This window comes from Eleutherodactylus coqui, chromosome 11 (genome assembly GCF_035609145.1).
Source record: "Eleutherodactylus coqui strain aEleCoq1 chromosome 11, aEleCoq1.hap1, whole genome shotgun sequence".
Taxonomy (NCBI): Eukaryota; Metazoa; Chordata; class Amphibia; order Anura; family Eleutherodactylidae; genus Eleutherodactylus; species Eleutherodactylus coqui.
In genome coordinates this window covers 5,136,937-5,156,363 of record NC_089847.1, presented here as the reverse complement: position 1 = coordinate 5,156,363, position 19,427 = coordinate 5,136,937, and the positions used below count along the sequence as shown (strand labels likewise).

At 51.5% G+C, this 19,427-nt stretch overlaps 1 protein-coding gene across 1 annotated transcript; it reads right to left on the bottom strand.

Moving 5' to 3' along the window:
• Nucleotides 1-5,409: 5,409 nt before the first annotated feature.
• RFWD3 (ring finger and WD repeat domain 3) lies at nucleotides 5,410-16,647 on the bottom strand. Its single transcript, XM_066582540.1, has 13 exons — nucleotides 16,526-16,647; nucleotides 15,150-15,507; nucleotides 14,846-15,066; nucleotides 13,867-13,985; nucleotides 12,524-12,715; nucleotides 11,023-11,114; nucleotides 9,359-9,473; nucleotides 8,765-8,993; nucleotides 7,788-7,938; nucleotides 7,542-7,718; nucleotides 7,253-7,464; nucleotides 6,254-6,471; nucleotides 5,410-5,681 (listed from the first exon to the last, which is right to left on the bottom strand). Exons 2-13 carry the CDS (start codon nucleotides 15,497-15,499, stop codon nucleotides 5,538-5,540), a joined length of 2,220 nt encoding a protein of 739 aa, XP_066438637.1. The 5' UTR covers nucleotides 15,500-15,507; nucleotides 16,526-16,647; the 3' UTR covers nucleotides 5,410-5,537.
• Between the last annotated feature and the right edge of the window lie 2,780 nt (nucleotides 16,648-19,427).

Genomic DNA, 19,427 nt, shown 5'->3' with positions numbered 1-19,427 from the left:
ATACACCGGCATATAGCGGAAGGATTTAGTTTACTTACGTCTCTAGTCTTTAAGTCCTGCATTCTCACCCATCAGGAATATTTACCCCTGTGCCGGCTTTAGGCTGGTGCCGGTTAATTTAACCCACTAATTTCCACTCTCATAATCAGTTGTGGTTCAGCGAGCCAGAGCCCATCACCTCTCCTCCTGAAGTGAGGTTCACATCACTCACAGCCCAGTAGTCAGAGGTTTGTGTGTCTTTGTAGTTTTGATAGTCTGTCATTGGTAGCCCTCTAATTAATTTTTAACAAGTTGCTCAATAAAGATTATTATTTTAAGTGTCTATAACTCTGAAGGGCCTTCGCATTTGATAAACATGTTTTTCTTCCTCTAACATGTGTACAAGTTCTGTGTTCATCCATCCGGGTCTCTTTAAATGCTTCCCATTCTTCCTTCTTTTAGGGATTGGTAACGATTGTACTTTGAGAATCTCATTCCACAATATTTCCCAACCTTCTTGGACATTTCTGTTCTTAAGAACATCCAGCCATTGGATTCTTCCTCTGAGTCCATTACAATCTACCTTTCTGAAATCCAACCTTGAGGTCTGAGTCTTCTTAGGTTTTCCTCCCCTTGTTATCCAACATCCAAGGATATCATGATCACTGCCTCCTAAGGTCCCAGCCACTCTTACTTCCTCAACCATTCCCTCCCTGTTGGTAAGAATTAGGTCCAAGATAGCAGATCCCCTTGTTTTCTCTTCTATCTTCTGGAAGATAACGTTGTCAGCAAGAGCGGATAAGAATCTGTTGGATCCATTACTTTTACCTGAGAGATTCCCAACAAATGTCTGGATGGGTAAAATCTCCCATGATCACCATGTTGGGCTTCTTTGAGAGCTTGGCCATCTGATGTAGAAAGAGTTTCTCCATATCTTCTGCTTGTCCAGGCGGCCTATAGTAAATGCCTACAATGGTGTCCTTTCTGTTGTAACATAGTTTGTTAGGCTGAATGAAGACGATGTCCATCTAGTCCAGCCTGTCTATCCTCCTGTGTTGATCCAGAGGAAGGCAAAAAAACCCCCAAGGGTAGAAGCCATACCCGGATTAACAATTAAACTAAGATTTATATCCTGTAATATCCTTCCCCTCCAGAAAGACATCAAGTCCCCTTTTAAACTCCTCTATGGATTTTGCCATCACCACATCCTCAGGCAGAGCGTTCCACAGTCTAACTGCTCTTACAGTAAAGAATCCCCTTCTATGTTGGTGATGAAACCTGCTTTCCTCTAATCGTAACAGATGTCCTCTTGTTACCATCGCAGTCCTGGGTATAAACAGCTCATGGGAGAGATCCTTGTATCGTCCCCTCATGTATTTATACATAGTTATTTGGTCGCCCCTTAGCCGTCTTTTCTCCGGGGTGAATAATCCCAGTTTTGGTGCCTCTTTGGGTATTCCAGTCCCGTCATTCCATGTATTAGTTTAGTTGCCCTTCTTTGAACCCCTCCAGCACTGTAACATCCTTCCTGAGCACCGGTGACCAGAACTGTACGCAGTATTCCATGTGCGGCCTGACAAGTGCCTTATATAGTGGGGGGGGATAATGTTCTCGTCCTTCGCCCCTATACCTCTTTTAATGCACCCCAAGACTTTATTTGCCTTTGCAGCAGCTGACTGGCATTGGTTACTCCAGTTACATCTACTATCCACTAGTTCCCCCAGGTCTTTTCTCTAGCTGTACCCCATTTAGTGAATATTGGTGACATCCGTTTCTCCTGCCCATGTGCAGAACCGTACATTTATCCACATTGAACTTCATTTCCCATCCCCCCCCCCCCCCAAGCCCCCGGCTTATCTCGGTCCGTTTGTAGCCGCACATTGTCTTCCGTTGCATTAATTATATTGTATAATTTTGTGTCATCTGCAAATATTGATATCTTACTGTGCAGCCCCTCTATCAGGTCGTTGATAAATATGTTGAACAGAGTGGGGCCTAATACCGAACCCTGTGGCACCCCGCTAGCGCCCGTGGTCCAATCAGAGTACGAACCATTTATTACCCCCTTCTGCTTTCTATCATTGAGCGAATTTTTTACCCAATTACACACGTTTTCACCTAATCCGCAAACAGTTTCTACAGAACTCCCAGCTCTGAAGCTTGAATCTCTGCGGAAATGAGGTTTTCCTAACATACAACACTTCCTCCCCTTTATTAGGTCTGTTTCTTATAAATACATTGTATCCTTCAAGCCTTGTATCCAATCATGTGTATCATCCCATCAAGTGTCTGTGATGCCGATGACATCATATTTCTGTGTTTGGAGCTCCAATTCTCCTTGTCTCCTTCCCATGCTCTGGGCATTTGTGTAGGAACATGTTAGTTTGTGATCGGGGTCTCTTGCTCCTCTACTTGCCTTCTGAATTGTTTGTCTTTGTTTATCCTTTCCACTTCTAATAACGAGGTTCTCAGATGTATTAATTAGCTGTATAGTTTTAGCTTTCACTTTCTTTCCCACATTGTTCTAGTTTAAAGCTCTCCTAATGAGTGAAGCAAGGCGCCCACCAAATATATGCTTACCTGTCTGTAAGGTACAACCCGTCTCTAGCAAGCAGTCCACCATGTATGCAATTCACTCCATGGTCTAGAAATCCAAATCTTTGCTGACGGCACCATCGACTTAGCCAGTTGTTCACCTCTAGAATCCTGTTCCATGGCCATCCACTGGGAGGATGGATGAGAAGACCACCTGAGCTCCTCGCTCCTTCACCTTCCTTCTGAGGTCTTCAAAGTCTCTGCAGATAGTTGCAAGGTCCTTTTTTGCAGTGTCCTTTGTCCTACATGTATTAGTAGGAATGGGTGGTCTGTAGGACTGAAGAGTCTTGACAGCCTATCAGATACATCTGTGATTTGTGCCCCTGGAGGACAGCAGCCCTCTGGTGAGGTATCAGGTCTGCAGACAGCAGCCTCTGTACCTCTCAGTAAGGAATCTCCCACAACCACCATCTCCTCCTCCTCTTCTTCACAACAGCACTTCTTTTTCTTCATCCAAGAGGATTCTGGGTACTTACTAGACTGTTCTTGGTGGATGGAGTCATTTCTTGCTGCACCTCCTCATTGTTTTCCTCCATAATACCCTGGTACGACTTCCTGAGCAGTACGGGTGCTGGCTGACTCCTAATCCTCCGGCTTCTGCAGATACACTGAATGTTTCTTTTCCTTCGACAGTTTGAAGACTTTCCTCTGCTCTGTCAAGAAAATCCTCATCTTCCTTAAGGACAAGACACTTTTTAGGGATTGTAGCCATGTGGTGGTTTTACTGCCCTATCTTTTTTTTTTCCTTAAGCTACCAAAATTATTTTTGTTGCTTTTTTCCCCGTGACATTTGGGGCTATTTTTAAAATATCTTTTTCACTAACTTTTTTTTTACGGTTTTGATTTTATTGAGGGTAGAAAAAAAGCTCAAAAAAATTTTTTAAAACACTTTTTTAAATTTGTATATTTACACTAAAATAAAAGATGTGAACGGGTTCTTCATTTTGATATATAATATGTATGTATAGTTTTGGACTATAGGGCACATACAGCAACTGTTTTGATTAGTGTCAGCTTTGGATTATTTTATTTTTTTATGTATATTATATTCTTTTTTTTAACATCTATGTGCCCCATTATGTCATAAGACCTTTAGGGGTCATTCACATGTTTTTTGTTTATATCACACTTTTGTGCTGTAGCGTCCATAGGAGCCCCAGTTATAGGGAAAACATTCTCCTGTAGTGACAGTCACTAACAGTTGATCAGGGTCTGCTAGGACCCTGCAGCTCTGTGGTGCCAGGGAAGCTCACAGTGGTCACATGATCGCCGGGTCAAAGGGAAAGAAAAACACTTTCACTTTTTAGTACATAGCGCTCATTGAGCACCATGTTCACAGGAAAAGGGAAGGCAAAAGCGGTTAAAAACCCTCAAGAACCCAACCTACTTCAGCTTGATTGCAGGAGCAGAGGCTTTAATCCTGCACTGTATTTTCGTCATTGGCGGGGACTAAAGCCACGAACCAACCGCTGTATATTTACCACGCTTGGTCCTTACGGGGTTAAACTCCAAAGCTGGATGAACACCCGGCCCCAATACAGGACTGGCAAATAATAGGATGTGTTTCAATTCCTCAACATTTTCTGAAGCTCTTGGGCGCCCGGCCGATCAGCTGATTCGGCAGCCACGTTTGCAGCACAGTACACGGGGGTATGGAGTGGAAGCATATGGCTCCAACCACGGTCGAGGGGTGAGTGCTTGGATCTCTTGGCTGGGGTATCATTAAAATCAAGAGGAGCTACAGTTTACAAGCCCCCGCCACTACCCGGGCCAGGGCAGCAATTTATTATAGTGCTGTCAGCGGGCACCAAGTGGTAGAGCTCAGCTCATCCAACTATTGCTGACTGATCCTGAGAACAGCTCATCCATAGTATTTACCTGGTAAATCCCTTGTTTAGAACGCGGTCTGTTCATTCTCATGAAAAAAAACGACATTAGTCATGGACGAACAGAACTTCTACTTCAAACGGCTACAGCTCGGGATCAAGGAAAGCTTTGGTTGTAATTTTTAAAAACAAGAGAATCTCAGCTTTAAAAATGACACCAAAAGCGTATCCGTAGCCCTTACAGAACCGGAGCTAGTGGTTTGAAGTCTAGTCGAGAATACTGAATTTAGAGCTCCGAGTTACAGTGTCTGCAGAGCAGGAAGGGAAGAGCTGAAGCAGAGAGGATCTGTGATGCTCCAGTCTGTACCGCTGTCCCAGGAGACGGGACGATATTACATTTTGTTCATGTTCTAATATCTGAGTGATGAAGGGGTGACTGTTGCTCTCCGATTGTCACATATAGGGTTTTCCCCAGAAAAAGGAGTTAAATGATAAAGTACTCGCTCCTCTAATGACCCCTTTACATCATTTAGATGCCATGGGCAGCAGTGACTGCAGCATCTGTGGGGGGGTAGTAAAAAAACAATTGTTATTGCCGTAACCATAGCAACCCATACATCAAAATAGCCATTTTCAGCGTCTCAGTTCCGCAAAACAGGAAGGGAAAAAAAAAAAAGAAGAAATTATTGGGACGTCATATAACCCTAACTAAAAAAGGTATTCAATACATTTCACGTACCCAATAGGTTCCTATAAAAACAAACAACCCACAAAATACAAGCTGCCCTACTGCTATACTGACACGGCTGCAGAGTGCTAGAACGGGATGCCCCGACTACCAAACGCTCCCCAGAGGCCCCGTCTCCTGAGAACCATAACCGTTTATGGGGCACAGAAGTCATGACAAGTTCCCTTTAACAAGTGGGCCCCCAAACATTCACCCAGGACCCTCCCATTTATCCCGCTGTGTGACCGCCGCTGGCCGTGTCGGAGAACATTCACTACACCATTAAAATTAACCCTTTATTCTAACAGGAAAGAAAAAATATAAGAAGAATCTGTATAGTAACAAAGAATATGTGCAAGAAGCGGACAATGTACACGGAAACAAACATGTATAAACACAGATCACGGCCATCACTCCCATCTGTAGATCTTCACCATCTTTTCCGTTAACGTGGCCAGCAGGCTGCTCTGGTTTACCTCCATGGGGCAGATGTCCAACACCGGCTGGTCGGCCTGGAGTTTCTGGTGGAGGATGCCGCTTCCCGAGTGCCAGAGCTGTGACAGGAGGAAGGAAGGAGGAATCAGAATGAGGTAATCCACAGTCACTGCTACACAGCTGACAATCTAATGATCAGTCATTGCCAGCCAGCATCACAACATGGATCTCCATGCTGATGGTTTAGATGATTGGAGTTTAACGGATGCTTATGATGCTGTAGCGGCCAGAATGCCACATTGGATGGCATCTTCCTGAGGTCACCCTGGTGGTCCGGACACCTCTGCGGTATATAGCGTCACACATTCCTGCACCCTGGAGGGTCAATGACCGTTCAACACCCGACTACATGTACTATAAATCCAAGGAATCTCTGCGCTCCTCAACAAATGCTAGAGGGATGTTCCAGAAGATGGCAAGCGACAGTCACTGGCAGAGCTGATCTGGGTCTGCCATGCCAGGGGGCATCTGGTGAACACTTCTATTCAGCAAGAACCATATTAAAAACGCTTAATTTTCCTCCTCGTGGCCTGGCCACATCGGAAACCCAATTCCAGATTGCAGGACCTCTTCAGCCAAGAGGTTGGGTGTGCAGCCACCAACCTCATCAGTACTGACCTACGCTACTCACCATAGCAGAGCTGGACGACTCATCTCCTGCACACACGAGGACGCTGCCATCTCGCTCCGGGCTCTGGAATATGGCGTTCTTGGTCAGCAGTTTACAGGTGGGGCCAGCATTGAAGGTCTGCACAGGGTAACAGGAACAGGAGTATTCGTCCTCCGTGTCAGTCAGCCGGGAGCTGGTCAGCTCCATCATCACACAACGCAGGTAATTGTGGGTCTTACCTGACAACACAAAGGGCAAAGTATACAAGGAGGAAATGGGTGCAGCTGCCCAAGTGATATACATATAGCCTAATGGCTTTAAAACAGATGCTAAATAAAGAAATCACAGAAGCGCTGCCAGTCCAGATGAACGCCAAAACACGGAGGGAGAACAGATACTGACTAAGGGAGGTAGAAAAACTGGTGGTGGCGCAAACTTCCAATGAACTAAGGCTCAGATCAATAAAAGTCCATCTTCTTTATTAGTAAATAGAATGGATGCTGTAGTGACTTAGTAAGGTGAAGGTCTCTGGACTCCCCTTTCTTCTCCATCTGCTCCAGGTCTTCATGACATCTTCCAGCTAATTTGTCTTTGTGAAGCTTGCGGCCCAGACGTCTCTGGCTTCCCCCTTCTTGGCCGCTGTCATCACTATACTGCCGGTCTCTGCCTTAGAAAAGAGGAGTCAAAGACGTCTGGGCTGCAAACTTCAGAGTCAAGAATTAGCTGGAAGTCAAGAAGGTCTGGAGAGAATGGAGAAGAAAAGAAAGAAGAGTCCAGAGGATAGAACCTTCTGCCCCCAGCTTAGCAGTGGAAGGGGCTACATGCCGGTATGCGTTCTGTTTGTTGGGCATTTCATAATTAAGGAGAAGTTGGACTTGTTGATCTGAAGTTTAATTGATTGGAAGTTTGTGCTGTTAAGTTTTTTCGCCCCGCTTTGCTCCGTCAATATACAAGGGCTCCCTGTAGTGACTGGGCACAACATCATAGCCTGAGAGATAATCTACTGTTATCCATGCTTACCGGGGCGATACGTTACCAGGCAGTGCCGTGTACTGCTCTCCGTCTGGATGTCCGTGCAACCTCCAGGTTCCAAGGGTAGTAGGTGAGGCTTGTACTGGGCATCACTCATCTCCCAGAAATACGCACCCTCCAGGGTGCCAGCCAGCACGCCTCCACAAGGGAAGACCTCAGAAGCAGCTCGGGGGACGTAGGACAGGGACACCACCGGACAGCTGCAACATAGCAATAGCAGACTGAGCCCCTCATAGCCCCACGCCTAGCACCCATTCCATAATAGGCAGGCACTTACCGAGAGCCCAGCGGCATCAGCTCCTTCACGTACTGGCTGGTGTCTCTCAGGTCATAGACTAGCACAGATCCATTAATCAGACCGGCATACACGTAGTTGTTATCATCGGTGCACCAGCAGCAGCTCCACACCGGCCGGCCCGTGTTATAGGTTTGCACAACAGTGTTGGTCAGCAGGCTGGAGAGAGAAGAGTCACTTAGACCCCACATACAGGAGCCCCACCTACCATACAGGTACGAGCCTCACCTGGTCAGCTTCACAGTGTTATCCAGGGCAGCAGACAGCAGCAGGCCATCCGAGCGGTTACTGAAGGCCAGGCCACGGATCTGCTTGGAATGGATGGGCACGTACTGGCTGCTCTTCATGTTGGCTGCACTCAGCTTCTTGATCCCACAACCTGCGGAGCAACAACACTGAGTACGATCTCCACTCACACCCAACTAAAGCCTAAACTGCAACAAGCCCTGTGCCACCGCAGGCCTATAAGAGGTGCGGTATAGGGCCGGGCGATTCACGAGTCCCATCCCGCAGGAGAGATTGTGGGATATGAACACGAGGGAACCCTTCACTGAGTAGACACCATGGTCACCTGCAAGAACTAGTAGAGGAAATAAGTGACGGCACGCTGCGGCTCATTATACAATGCCTACAGCCGTACATGCCATTAACCCTCTGCATCCTGTTAGCCTGAACACTATGTACATCACAGGTCATTGGTCTCTTAGCAATAGGTGCCATTAATCAAAGTGCCCAACAAATAGTTAAAAGGGGTTGTCTTACAAGAGCCGATACATGGAATGCAGCCTACCATGCCCCCAAGTGTGGGGTAGTGGAAGACGTGCATGCACACCTCCATTCTGTTCATGTCATTGGGACTGCAGGAGGCAGCAGATAGACTAAGGTGAATGGAGTGGAGGTGTGCAAGCATGTCCTCTGCTGCCCCACACTTCAGGATGTGCAGGGCTGCGTTGCAGGTCTCAGCCACTAGATGCCTTTAATGAAACGACTGTAGGTTTGACTGCTGCCCAGCATTACCCGTCACATACAGAATGAGCTGGAAACACGCTGGTTTTGGCTATGTTATAATTACTTGTACCAGTTTTTATTGGACCCTTGCCAGTGTGCCCAGATGGCATCGTACAGAGAGGTGACCGGATGCTGCCATTATAATACATCCGTCTAAGAGCCTGGTAAATACAACCCGCCACAGTCCAGCATCTTACCCGGGACGAGGGTGGTATGGGCAGACGGCTGGGACACCACCAGGCAGCTGAGCCGCTCGCAGTAGGCCATCACACGGCAGTTCCCTCCTTGGTTGACCAGGATGGCTTTTTCAAAGTTGTACTTGTGCTGCCCCTGACTGGAGGACAATGAGCTGGAGGTCCCGGCCCGGGCGCTGGATGACGGCTGGGAAGAGCTGGATCCATTCTGGGCGATCAGCATCTTCAACTCCTGACATGAGAAAAGGATGATGGGGAGTCAGCGACAGACGCCATGACTGCTGGAGCAGCTGCCCTCCTCTGTAGGGCTACAACTCCCAGCATCCCCTGGTTGTAGAAGCAATGATGCGACTACAGGCCACTCATCACTGCTGCAAGACATCCTTCTCTGTAATACTACAACTCCCAGCATCCCGGAGACATCAGCAAGCACAGCTGAAGACCAAAGCATTAGTGAGACGTTGGGAATAGGAATTTACGATCATCACTACCAGCACAAAGGGTGCGACAATATGCCAAAAGCTTACAATTATCTGCCACATTATTCAATATGGTGGCCCATCTGATTGACCCCTCCGGACAGCCCATCCTGCTCACCTGGACTAGTTTGCGCAGCTTCCCGCACTCGTCTGTCAGGACCTGGACCTGAAGCCGGCACTGTGCAGACTCCAGCTCTGCCTTCCTCCGCAGCGACTGCTCCATCTCCAGAGTGCTGCCGGAAAAACGGAAGAAATATGAATCATGCCGCTCAAGAGCGCAAACCGAGACCAAGAGACCTCTAGGTCTCTCAATTAGTAGAATATCATGAGGAGAGAAAAAAAAAAACCCAAAGAAAACCCCCTTACAATTGGTCTAGATCCCTGTACTAAGACTTCACCAAATTACAAAAGGGTATAAAAGTTGAAAATTGTGAAATCTAAAAAGTAACAGAATCAAGATAAGATGTCTGACGCCTCAAGAAGTGCTGCAGCATCATTCTCTCTACTGCAAACTGCTGTGCAAATGCTACATCTCCCATAATGCATTGAGGCACAACATAATGAGTATACACTCAACAGCCGTACGTTTGGGAGCTAGAAGTAACCCGGTATAATTGTAAGTGCAGCTCTGGATGTGACTTGAGTATAAAGGCTCACTCACACGAGTACAAAGTGTGTGATACAGAGTGCATAAACCCTGGTGATTCGCATCGGAACATTCATACCTGCGTTTTTACTCAGGCGAAAAAACAAAACAAAAAACAAAAACATGCATTTGGCCGTGTAAAACACCTATTCCAGTCTATGGGTGCATAAAACACACACGTTACACGCATATCTGCTGTGTATTATAGCCAGGTTGGTAGACCTAAGAGGGACGGCCCTGACATCATTTGTGTGGTTTTTTTTGCATGCGTAGGATTCACAGGCAATACAGTTAGTCCCCGACTTGCGAACAGGTTCCGTTCCGGGAGCCCGTTCGCAAGTCGAACAAATGGTAGTATGGAGGGGATCGCGGGTGGATCCCGCTCCATACAACGTCGGGTGCCGGCTGTTCTTACAGCGGGCACCCGGCGGCAGCAGTTCCGACGAGCCGTGGCGCTTGTCGGAACTGTTAACACTTTAAATACCGCGCTGACAGCGGTATTTAAAGTGTTAATAGCTCTGATGAGCGGCGCGTCGGAACTGCTGCCGCCGGGTGCCCGCTGTAAGAAACAGCCTGCACCCGACGTTCAGGGGGCCCGTACAGCGTCCCACGATGAGATCGCGGGACGCTGTGTGGTTGCTAGGCAGCCGGGGACCTCCTGGAAGGCCCCAGGGCTGCCTATGCAGAGTGCCTATCAAGCGCACGGCTTGCTAGGCGCTCTGCATAGACAGCCCTAGGGCCTTTCAGAAGGCCCCCGGCTGCCCAGCAACCGCGATGTGACCGGACAGGCTTCTATCAGGCTTGATAGAAGCCTGCCCGGTCCCTGCACAGTATGATGTAATGCCATAGCATGACATCATACTGTGCAGAACAGATAGTTCGTATCTAGCGAAATTCGTAAGTCGAATGTTCGCAAGTCGGGGACTATCTGTATACATACACAAAAAAACAAACAAAAAAAACCCACAAACACAACAACCCTCGCGCACCTTTAAATATGCAGAAAATGCACATATCCACATGCAGGAAAGACGCTGCAGATTTCGTGGACCAAATACGCATAAGCCAGTGTGAACGAGCCCAAGACGGGGATTTCATGATACAATCAGACATCTATAGAAGGGACTGTGGCTTACCTCCGCATACGTTCCTGCTCACTAGTGTCCAGGGCCCTCAGCGTCCGGGCGTAGAGCACCACTATATCTGAGCGTTTCGCCTTCTTGTTGCACTAAAACAGAATCAATCCATCATCTCACTGCATCCAATGTCAGGGCACAGATATAAATCCCGAACCAAAGAACATCAGAGGTGTGAGGACACCACAGGGGAGAACATAGCTAAGCACGAAACCAACTATTACGTTTGCACACAACGTGTTTATTTTTCGGTCTTATGACAGAATCCGCTGGCGTCATTCTGTTATGAGGACTGGGAAATCGACAGGTAGGCATTTTGTGCTAAAATAGTTCTGGAAAGTAAAACCTTTATACCAAGACAGAAGTCATTCAGACAAGCGAGGGTCCGCCCTACTTGTCAGACTAGTTTCCTGGAGAAATGTTCTGTCTTGGCACCATTTGAAAGTGGGCTTCCCGGCTGCTGTTATACAACCAAGATGATGCTGCCTCCTAATGATGTGATGCAAGTTGTAACTTTATATATAGACAATGATGTGATGCAAATTGCAATTTTTATACTTTGTGATGCAAATTGCAACCTTTATCATTTGTATATAGTTTACAGAAGAAGGACAATTAGTCATCACTGTGCTCAATCATCACTTAAATTGAAAAAACTGTTATTGTCTTAAGGCCCTTTTATACGCAATCATCGCTCAAAATGAGTCTGAATGGCCGAAAATGAGCAATAATTGTTACATGTAAACGTGGGCATCGTGCACTTGTTGTTTGAATGATTTTGGTTCACTTAAAAGCCATCGTTCACAACTCTGAAAGACTAAACAAATACACTCCTCTTGAATGCATTTCGCTTATCTTTCAAAAGACTGCAGGATGCTCTCCCTGCGGCATGTTTACACTAGCAGGGAGAACACTAGAATGTGGCGGCAGCTGTTTGTACAGCTGGGCATGTGTTTAAACAAAAACTGGGCTCTGCAAACAACTCAGAGGTCCTTAAACATGCAAATGATGATAAAGTTTTAATGGCCATTAACACTTTATGCAAATAGATTGCTAAATCTTTCAGTCATTTGAAAGATTATCTTTGCGTGTAAAAGGGCCTTAAGTCTTGCTCCATGCAGCACAACAACTGGCTATTTGGAGGAGGTGGAGGGTATGCAGCACAAGACACCCCAATTTAGACAGAGCAGAGGGTATCTCCCTGGAGGACTCGGCATTGCATGAATCATCCCTCTGAGATCAGCAAGAATCATGCTGGGATTAGAGTTTTTCTTCCAAGGCTTCACCAAGAATGCTCAGGGGTCTCAGCAGCAGAATCAACACCCCCTTCTCCAAACAATCAGCTCTCCGTCACCGGTCACCATCTGGCACTGACCTAGGAATACTCATCCATCCCTCCTCTAATGCCCCCCCATTATTGACCTTGGGATGCTCAGCTACCCCACCTCACCCAACCACCCCGCAGGACCAACTCAGCCGCCACCCCTCCCACCGTACTAACCTGAGGACACTTGGCCGCTCCTCCCTTCAGCCAACGATCGATGCAAGTAAAGCCAAATAAATGGCCGCAGCGTAAGGCGGACAGTCGGTGCTGACCGGCATTGGTCCAAGACTCAAAGCAGATGGCACAGGTGTCCCCCTCGTCCTCATCTGAAGGAGAAGCCGCAGAGGTCACTGGCTTTACTGGTGATGGCTGTGAGAGAGGAAAGGTGACAGAGTGGACACATGGTTGGCGTTATTCCTCAGCTGCACTCCCCTCGGCGTGGTAGGGTTTTCTTTTCTACATCTTATGTACTTCATGTCCCAAAATGCAATGCAGCAGCGGGCAATGACCTGTACGAGCTCAACAAATGCGTGACAAGTAGGTGGTGTCTGCGCTTCGGATGTGACTGAAGTATAAGGGTGCGTTCACACAACAGAATTTTCCACTTGAATTTTGCGTTTAAACACCCCCCCCCCCCCACAAATCTGCATGCGAAACTGAGGTGTTCAGGTGGGAGGAAAAAAAAATAAAAAAGTATTAATCGCAGCACGTCCTCTCAGTGTATTAGGCCGCTTGCAGACGGCCAGGTCCGATGCGGCTGCGAGAATTCTCGCAGCGGGACCCGACCCTCTGCAGAGACCAGTGCGGCACTCACCTGCTCCCGCGGCTCCGACTCTGTGATGTGCCTGCTGCCGATGCATGCGCAGACCGGAGCCGGCCGCTGGAGAGTGACACTTCTGTGCGGGGCTCTGCGAGACCCGCACAGGAATAGAGCATGCTGCGATTTGTTCTCTGCACGTGATTTCATGTGGAAAAATCGCGGCCGTCTGCCTAGGATTGCGTTTTCTGACACAATCCTATGGCAGCTTCCACGGGCAGAAATTCTGCGGGAAATCCCGCTGCGGAATTTGCGTCTCTGTGCAGAGGGTCTTAGGCACCAAAAGAGGCCATGAAATTAGGCAGCACCTAACGAAGCATTATAAATGTGTATTCATGCCCGAAATCAATGCACCTACTCGCATTCTTCATTTTGTGCACAGGAAAAACGCAGTTAGGGATTGTGAAAACAGTGTATTCATGGACTGAAAATGGCGTCCGTCCGTGTGAAGAAGCCCTAATGCGGGATAGCGACTGCAGGAGCCGCGCCCCCAGATCCCCAAAGACGGGACTATTATCAATCTACAAATTGCAGCTACTTGCGAGTCCGAACACGACCCGCATCGCCTTCCAATAGTTCAGGAGATGGAACGGCTTCATTCCAACGGACGTCACGGATTTACCGCGTTCCCTGTTCGAGGATGGAGGCGTACGATGATACCGAGGTGCCGTTTTCCATTACATCTCCAGTCATGTGACCTCACCTGTTTGCTCGGCTGATCAGCACCAGGCGCGGTGTTCTCATTTACAGCAGCGGGGTCATCAGATCTTTCCGGAGCGTCCGACGCGGCTGCAACGAGGTTTATGTGAAGTTCTTCAGGGGCTAAAAGAGGAAGAGAGAAACGAGTGACGACGACCCCGAGGGCATTCTGTCCTGTCTCGACGCACGAGTGGTACTATATCCAGCATCCCACCAACTCCGGGGCGCAGCGTCCGGTCAGTGGAACTTTATCCGATAATGAAAAGTTCGGCCGCATTCTAATAGATCGCAGAGAAGACTTATCAACTGCAGAGCGCAGGAAGCAGAGCGGCGGCCAGCGGCAACCAATACCCAGATACGGAAACATTAACCTCATTGCTTTGGGCAACTACTCCATATTGCATTTGCTGAAATTCTTCACCACCTTCAATATCTCTTCTTGCTGTCAGTGACTGGAGGACATAATCCCGTACAGCCGGAGCCCAAGCCGAGATTTTGATACAATATAACAGACGCTCCGCCGCCAGCGCAGGACTTCAGCCCCCGGATGGAAATAAAACCAATTCCACTTGTAGCAGCAATCAGAGATATTGAAACCAACAAGTCAGTGAAGTACAGAGAGTGTTAGGCCATGAGAAATCACGTGAGCTTTCCACATTGCGAGATGCAAAATTCTGAACCAGCGGCGCAGGGAAGCAAAACACATTAAAAAAACGCGGAACGACTCGCAGCGCCCATTATTTGCAATAAACACAATGGGAAACACTTGACTACTTCCGCGATTTAATACAAAAACGCCTCGTATCCGCGGGGACATCGCATATCGCAGTCGCCCGTGTGAAATTAGTTTTAGAAGGATGAAAAACTTGATATTACACAGTGGAGAAGCATCATGGGCACGGGGCTTCGAGTGTGGCACCATACACTGGACCCCGCACAAAGAGCCCTCCGCGCCATTTCTGCAGGGGACATGAAGCACGCACCTGGCTCCGCCGGCTGGGCCGCTCGGGTGTCGTTTGCTCCTTCATCCACTTCTGTAGAGCTGCCATCATCGTCATCACTCAGCTCCACAGTCTCATCAGAGCTGTCGCCCTCATCTGCCGCCGGCGCCCTCGTCTGCCCCGCCCTATTCGCTGCTTCTTCAGACATCGCAGTCCTCAAGTTTCCAGTTAAATGGAAGAGGTTCGGGAACGCTTGATTACGGCTGCAAGACATGAAGCGGCAATCAGCACTGCATGGCGGCCAGCTGGGAGCGTACAGGGGAGGCGGCCAGCAGCGGCCACTTACCGCATGCCAACAGCCCGCTGGGGCGAGCTGCGCTGATTGATCCTGGCACTCATCCTGTGACTCCGGATCTGCTGTGAGGAATGATGCTCTGCTGCCTGGCGGAGCTGGTCTAGCGCCCCCTGGAGCATGTGGAGGGCACTGGAGGTGTGGGAGTGCACTGGGGAGTAGATGGGGAGGAAGCGATTCTCTGCGCGGTCCGCACCGCTCTCTGCGCTCTCCGGATTTGCTCTTCTTTCTACTGGAATGTTGCTGAAGACAAGCGGAGATCTGAGGGCGATCCCAGGAAGCCCGGGCGGCTCCGAGACAAGGCCGGCGTTGGCGAGCTCCACGTCCATCTCCTCCTGCGCCATTCTCAGGCCTGAAATAGAACAGCAACAATAACAGAAATATGGTGGAAACACAAATGAGACCGCGTACAAGGGGCGCCGCCGCCGCCGCAAGCGGCATACAGGCGGCGCGACCACCGCCTACAAGGGGCGCCGCCGCCGCAAGCGGCATACAGGCGGCGCGACCACCGCCTACAAGGGGCGCCGCCGCCGCAAGCGGCATACAGGCGGCGCGACCACCGCCTACAAGGGGCGCCGCCGCCGCAAGCGGCATACAGGCGGCGCGACCACCGCCTACAAGGGGCGCCGCCGCCGCAAGCGGCATACAGGCGGCGCGACCACCGCCTACAAGGGGCGCCGCCGCCGCAAGCGGCATACAGGCGGCGCGACCACAGCCTACAAGGGGCGCCGCCGCCGCAAGCGGCATACAGGCGGCGCGACCACCGCCTACAAGGGGCGCCGCCGCCGCAAGCGGCATACAGGCGGCGCGACCACCGCCTACAAGGGGCGCCGCCGCCGCAAGCGGCATACAGGCGGCGCGACCACCGCCTACAAGGGGCGCCGCCGCCGCAAGCGGCATACAGGCGACGCGACCACCGCCTACAAGGGGCACCAATGTGACAACCACATACAAGGAGAGCCGCCGCCAGCAGCATTCAGGCGACCACCACGTACAGGGGGTGATGCTGGCACATTAAGTCACAAACGGCACATACTCCGCAATGGCAGCAGCCTACAGGCAATGTTTACACATCATTGAGGAGTGACAACAGTATATAGGGGACCTATACACACTATATAGCAGTAATGCCCCATGTCACACCTGGGCTCCCCCTCTCCTTCACAGATGGTACATCCCACAGTAGCTTCTTATCGCTGGGACACTAAAATATCTCAACAGGAAAAGTAGAAAATATTCCACCCCCCGAACACCAAATGAAAATGGAACATGCCGATTCAAAGCCAATGCAGAACGTACTACTGCGGCACCCGGAGAGGGGTGATCAGGGCAATTATCAACTGCAGTCTGCCGCCTCCTCGATAACCTACCAGAGACCAAACCACAACGGCTCCCCGGCTTGGGCCGACCGCTCAGATCATTCTCCCCGCCAACCGCCCGCTCCTCCCGATCCGAATCTATTGGAGAATCCCTCCGTCCCTCCTCACTGGGCGGGCCTGTTACCAGGACAACTGACGGAAGTCACTTTACAGATTAGTAACTGGTTTGAGCTGCTGTCAATCAACATCGAAGTCTAGCGGCTGTCACGTGATTGCAGCATGTGAGTTTAGGCGGCAAATCTCCTCAGGAGCCGCAGTGTGTGAGGAGCGCGAGGAGCGGCGCTGTTGTCAGGCGGGTCCGGGCCGTAACTATGGTGCCTATGGCTGACTAACCTTGTACAATATGGAGGCACCGAGCTGACACCCTGAGGTGACCAAAAACGGGGTGTGAGACAGAATACAGAAAGAAGACTCCGCCTGACGCCGCGCAGGGTGTCACCGCTGGACTCCATCATTGACCGGCCATGTGAACATGTACGTCTCTTTGGCCTCGCAGGGTGTTCGCCGCAGACTGCGCTTTATTATACGCTGGGGCACCACGAACATACACGTACCGCGCAGCAGACATTTTTTTAACCCTTTAGGACCCCTCCTCAAAAAAAATCATAATTCTTGTATTCCCATCGCTGTCCGCGGCCGCTCGCGCTTCCCATCGCTGTCCGGGGCCGCTCGCTCTTCCCATCGCTGTCCGGGGCCGCTCGCTCTTCCCATCGCTGTCTGCAGCCGCTCGAGCTTCCGATCGCTGTCCGGGGCCGCTCGCTCTTCCCATCGCTGCCTGTGGCCGCTCGCTCTTCCCATCGCTGCGCCGCTCGAGCTTTCCATCGCTGTCTGCTGCCGCTCGCTCTTCCCATCGCTGCCCATGGCCGCTCGCTCTCCCCATCGCTGTCCGCGGCCGCTCGCTCTTCCCATCGCTGTCCGGGGCCGCTCGCTCTTCCCATCGCTGCGCCGCTCGCTCTTTCCATCGCTGTCTGCGGCCGCTCGCTCTTCCCATCGCTGTCCACGGCCGCTCGAGCTTCCCATCGCTGTCCGCGGCCGCTCGAGCTTCCCATCGCTGTCCGGGGCCGCTCGCTCTTCCCATCGCTGTCTGCAGCGCTCGCTCTTCCCATCGCTGTCTGCAGCGCTCGCTCTTCCCATCGCTGTCTGCAGCGCTCGCTCTTCCCATCGCTGTCTGCAGCGCTCGCTCTTCCCATCGCTGTCTGCGCCGCTCGCTCTTCCCATCGCTGTCTGCGCCGCTCGCTCTTCCCATCGCTGTCTGCGCCGCTCGCTCTTCCCATCGCTGTCTGCGCCGCTCGCTCTTCCCATCGCTGTCTGCGCCGCTCGCTCTTCCCATCGCTGTCTGCGCCGCTCGCTCTTCCCATCGCTGTCTGCGCCGCTCGCTCTTCCCATCGCTGTCTGCGCCGCTCGCTCTTCCCATCGCTGTCTGCAGCGCTCGCTCTTCCCATCGCTGTCTGCAGCGCTCGCTCTTCCCATCGCTGTCTGCAGCGCTCGCTCTTCCCATCGCTGTCTGCAGCGCTCGCTCTTCCCATCGCTGTCTGCAGCGCTCGCTCTTCCCATCGCTGTCTGCAGCGCTCGCTCTTCCCATCGCTGTCTGCAGCGCTCGCTCTTCCCATCGCTGTCTGCAGCGCTCGCTCTTCCCATCGCTGTCTGCGCCGCTCGCTCTTCCCATCGCTGTCCGCGGCCGCTCGCTCTTCCCATCGCTGTCTGCGCCGCTCGCTCTTCCCATCGCTGTCTGCTGCCGCTTGCTCTTCCCATCGCTGTCCGCGGCCGCTCGCTCTTCCCATCGCTGTCTGCGCCGCTCGCTCTTCCCATCGCTGTCTGCGCCGCTCGCTCTTCCCATCGCTGTCCGCGGCCGCTCGCTCTTCCCATCGCTGTCTGCACCGCTCGCTCTTCCCATCGCTGTCTGCGCCGCTCGCTCTTCCCATCGCTGTCTGCGCCGCTCGCTCTTCCCATCGCTGTCTGCGCCGCTCGCTCTTCCCATCGCTGTCTGCGCCGCTCGCTCTTCCCATCGCTGTCTGCGCCGCTCGCTCTTCCCATCGCTGTCTGCGCCGCTCGCTCTTCCCATCGCTGTCTGCGCCGCTCGCTCTTCCCATCGCTGTCTGCGCCGCTCGCACTCATCTATTTTACCATGATTTTAAGCGGTGTTTTTGAACGCTTGTCGCAGTGTTTGATAGGAGTTTTTAGCGCTGTCCAGCATTGTGAGGGGTGAGGAGGCGCAGGTCTGCGAGACCCCATGAAATCAATCCCTAATCCCATCGCTGTCTGCGCCACTCGCTCTTCCCATCGCTGTCCGCGGCCGCTCGCTCTTCCCATCGCTGTCTGCGCCGCTCGCTCTTCCCATCGCTGTCTGCTGCCGCTCGCTCTTCCCATCGCTGTCTGCTGCCGCTCGCTCTTCCCATCGCTGCCTGTGGCCGCTCGCTCTTCCCATCGCTGTCCGCGGCCGCTCGAGCTTTCCATCGCTGTCTGCAGCCGCTCGCTCTTCCCATCGCTACCTGCGGCCGCTCGCTCTTCCCATCGCTGCCTGTGGCCGCTCGCTCTTCCCATCGCTGCCTGTGGCCGCTCGCTCTTCCCATCGCTGTCCGCGGCCGCTCGCTCTTCCCATCGCTGTCCACGGCCGCTCGAGCTTCCCATCGCTGTCCGCGGCCGCTCGAGCTTCCCATCGCTGTCCGGGGCCGCTCGCTCTTCCCATCGCTGTCTGCAGCGCTCGCTCTTCCCATCGCTGTCTGCAGCGCCCGCTCTTCCCATCGCTGTCTGCAGCGCTCGCTCTTCCCATCGCTGTCTGCAGCGCTCGCTCTTCCCATCGCTGTCTGCGCCGCTCGCTCTTCCCATCGCTGTCCACGGCCGCTCGCTCTTCCCATCGCTGTCTGCGCCGCTCGCTCTTCCCATCGCTGTCTGC